Consider the following 3,619-nt stretch of genomic DNA (forward strand, 5'->3'; position numbering starts at 1 on the left):
ACACCTTTAGAGCATTGTCTGAGCTGAGATGTCACCTATTTTAGAATAAAACTGAAAGTTATCTCGGCACTGTGACTTGAAAGAAGTTCTGGGATTTGCATATTAATCAATCAAACCCTGCATCCCCATTCTCAGTGATTAAAGCCTTAACTGCAATCTTGGTTTGTTCAATCCATCGCATCATTGCATGACACTTTGACCTTCGAGTATAAATTCTGTGCCCTATGATCCTGCCCTACGAGCTGCCTGATGAAGCGCTCTGAAAGCTAGTGCTTCCAAATAGATGTGTTGGACTAGAACCTGGTGATGTGGGATTTTTAACTGTAGCCATCATATGGACCTGAGGTGCCACCAGGGCTCCACACACACACCTCCATGGCAACATCTTCCAGATCTGAAAGTCACTGCTGTGATTGCTGTGCCAGTTCCAACTGCATCAGAGTGGCTGAGCACATGCCCAACCTTGCAGCTTAATGATACTGCTGGGGGCCATTTCCCCTTCCCAATAAGGAAGATTCTACTGAACCTCTCTCCAGCCTGAACATTGATCCCTGGGAATCGATGCTTCATTCCAAGTCTTTCCACTTACTGCAGCGATCTTCAGGAATGTGACTTTATGTGGGGACATAACGATATCTAACACAGCAAAGTGCCTTCCTGCTCCTTGATACTTACCCAAGGTGATATCGTTGTTATCAAGCATACACGTTTTTTGGGGACTGCAGGGTGATGGCAGGGGCTGGGGAAGGATTTCATTCCCTCTTCCTGTGCAGACATAAGCTAGGGGTTTGGCCTTCTCAGCAGAACGTCTGTGCCTGACACTGACTCACTGTAACATTCAGACCGTTGTATTCCTCACAGACCATCAAGCGGACCATTGATAAGAAGACTGTGGAAGTCTACATACTGTTCAATGATGAGCTGTCGCTGGTGAACAAAGACCTGAACAGGAAGGCCATGCATCTTGCCCCACAGATGCCACGTTACGCTGGCCAGGCTCACTGGGCACGCTCTCTTCGGCGTCGCATCGATAGATCAATGGAGGCAAGTAGCACATTTCCAAAAGTCAATCAATATATCATACCTGACTGCTGCATTCCCAGCTCTGAATCTTAGATTGATTGTTAGCATAATTTATCAGTTGGACTCACAATTTGACTCCTTTGTGATTGCTAAACGCAACATATAATTGGAGTCAAGATTAGAGTGGTGCTGGAAAAGCACAGCAGGTCAGGCAGCATTCGAGGAGCAGGAAAATTGACGTTTCGGGCAAAAAGCCCTTCATCAGGATGATGAAGGGCTTTCCTGATGAAGGGCTTTTGCCCGAAATGTCAATTCTCCTGCTCCTCCGATGCTGCCTGACCTGCTGTGCTTTTCCAGCACCACTCTAATCTTGAATCTGATCTCCAGCATATGCAGTGCTCACTTTGGTATAACATATAATTGGAGTCAACTTGCCAAACAAATCAGCATCATTTTCTGATGAAGTATAAATTGTTGCTGTCTTTGAACATGGGCACGTTTTGCAGCTGCCTTGGTAAGTGCAGGATGAAGAGTTTGAACAGCATGTCTCTTACATCATCGAAGCAAAGTGTGAGTAGCTAATTACATTTTAGCAGAATTCCCACCACCACCTCCTCCGCAGTCTCCCACGCTTATGCCTCCTTGCTAGGTATCAGATGTATCCAGGAGAAAGTGAGGACTGCAGATGCTGGAGTTCAGAGGCGCTGGAAAAGCAAGGCAGGTCAGTCAGCATCTGAGGAGCAGGAAAATCTCATTTATCTCTCAGACCCCGGCCCATGAGCCTCAGTCCTGACGAAGGGCTTATGTCAGCAAAGTTGACTCTCCTGCTCCTTGGATGCTGCCTGACCTGCTGTGCTTTTCCAGCAACACACTCTCGAATCAGATGTATCCAGTGTACTGCAAGAAACCTTGACATCGTTGATCAGAATGCTTTCAACAGTGAGACTCTGATATGGTCCCACACAGCCTCCTATAGCAGGCCACTGACCAGCCCAAGACAGCTGTGGGCAGTGGGAGGCTTTACATTTCACATGGGCATGGGCATAGAGGGGACAAATGATGTAGAGCAGGATGATCAGCCACGGCGAATGGCAACAGGCTCAATAGGCCAAATGCTGTACTCCTGCTCTCCATGTCCTATCACCTTGCGTAGGGTATACTGCTAGACGATAGCAGATAAGTGACATTTTTTGTGTGTCTTTATTGGGCGGTACAACATTTGATCTGTAGCATTAATATAGCAGCATCGAAAAGAGGTGCAGGAATAGGCCATTCAGCCCATCGAGCCTGTACCGCCATTCAATATGGTTATGGCTGATCATGCAATCTCAGTATCTCACTCCCGCCCTCTCTCCTTACCCCTTGATCCCTTTAGCCACAAGGGTCAATTCCAGCTCCCTCTACAGTGGAGGGGGGATTGGGGTGAGGGTGGGGGTGGGGGTGGGGAAAGCCTTCTTAACCTCTGTCTGAAAATGTATAGATCCTGGCCCAAGCTACATTCCTGCCCAAAATTGGATTGGGTGAAGAGACGATGGTGGTCTACCAGACACTGCAGCAGAGCCTGGATGAATTTGTGCGCAAAGTCTTCACAGAGTGGACAGTCAATGTAGACCGGGAATGCATGAAGCGCCTGGAGAGACCTCTGATGGTCCGCAATCTCGATGACCGAGGCAAACTCAATGTAAACTTCGACATGTGAGTTCACAAACCCCCCTCGAGTCGGTGCTTGTATAATATCGGCAATAAGATTGGGATCAAGGCAATAATGGCCCATGTGCGAGCTCAGGATTGATGAGGGCATGATGGTTCTCTCATTGCATAAGTCATCCAGAGACCAAAGATAATGATCTGGTGCTATGGATTCAAATCCCACCATGATAGCTGGTAAAATTTACATTCAAATAATACACCTGGAATCGAATGTGAGAAGTGACTAGAATGCTTTCGTTGATTGTGGTAAAAGTCCGAGGAGCAGGAGAATCAGCGTTTCAGGCATAAGCCCTTCATCAGGAATGGGCATATGCCCAAAATGTCCACTCTTCTGCTCCTCGGATGCTGCCTGACCTGCTGTGCTTTTCCAGCACCACTCTCGCAACTCTGATCTCCGTCATCTGCAGTCCCCACCTTCTCCCTGTGGTCAAAGCCCATTTGGTTCACCAATGCCCTTTCAATGTTCGCAGGTAAAGGGACGGCTGGAAAATGGGAAGCCTTCAGAAATGAGATAACAAGAATCCAGAGAAAGTATATTCCTGTCAGGGTGAAAGGGAAGGCTGGTAGGTATGGGGAATGCTGGATGACTAAAGAAATTGAGGGTTTGGTTAAGAAAAAGAAGGAAGCATATGTTAGGTATAGACAGGATAGATCGAGTGAATCCTTAGAGTATAAAGGCGTTAGGAATATACTTAAGAGGGAAATCAAGAGAGCAAAATGGGGACATGAGATAGCTTTGGCAAATAGAATTAAGGAGAATCCAAAGGTTTTTACAAATATATTATGGACAAAAGGGTAACCAGGAAGAGAATAGGCCCCGAGGAGAAAGTGAGGTCTGCAGATGCTGGAGATCAAAGTTGAAACTTTATTGCTGGGACAGCACAGC

The 3,619-nt window shown here is 46.9% G+C and overlaps 1 protein-coding gene across 1 annotated transcript in view; it reads left to right on the plus strand.

The window, feature by feature from the left end:
• Nucleotides 1-861: 861 nt before the first annotated feature.
• LOC122547816 (dynein axonemal heavy chain 2-like) overlaps nt 862-3,619 on the plus strand; it is a gene marked incomplete at both ends in the record, with an annotated part of 11,877 nt that continues 9,119 nt past the window's right edge. Inside the window, 2 exons of the mRNA XM_043686392.1 lie at nt 862-1,044; nt 2,504-2,718. Of these exons, the coding sequence (XP_043542327.1) occupies nt 862-1,044; nt 2,504-2,718 (398 nt within the window). The remainder of the gene's footprint in view (nt 1,045-2,503; nt 2,719-3,619) is intronic.

The sequence above is a fragment of the Chiloscyllium plagiosum genome, unplaced genomic scaffold (assembly GCF_004010195.1).
Source record: "Chiloscyllium plagiosum isolate BGI_BamShark_2017 unplaced genomic scaffold, ASM401019v2 scaf_3519, whole genome shotgun sequence".
NCBI classification, from domain to species: domain Eukaryota; kingdom Metazoa; phylum Chordata; class Chondrichthyes; order Orectolobiformes; family Hemiscylliidae; genus Chiloscyllium; species Chiloscyllium plagiosum.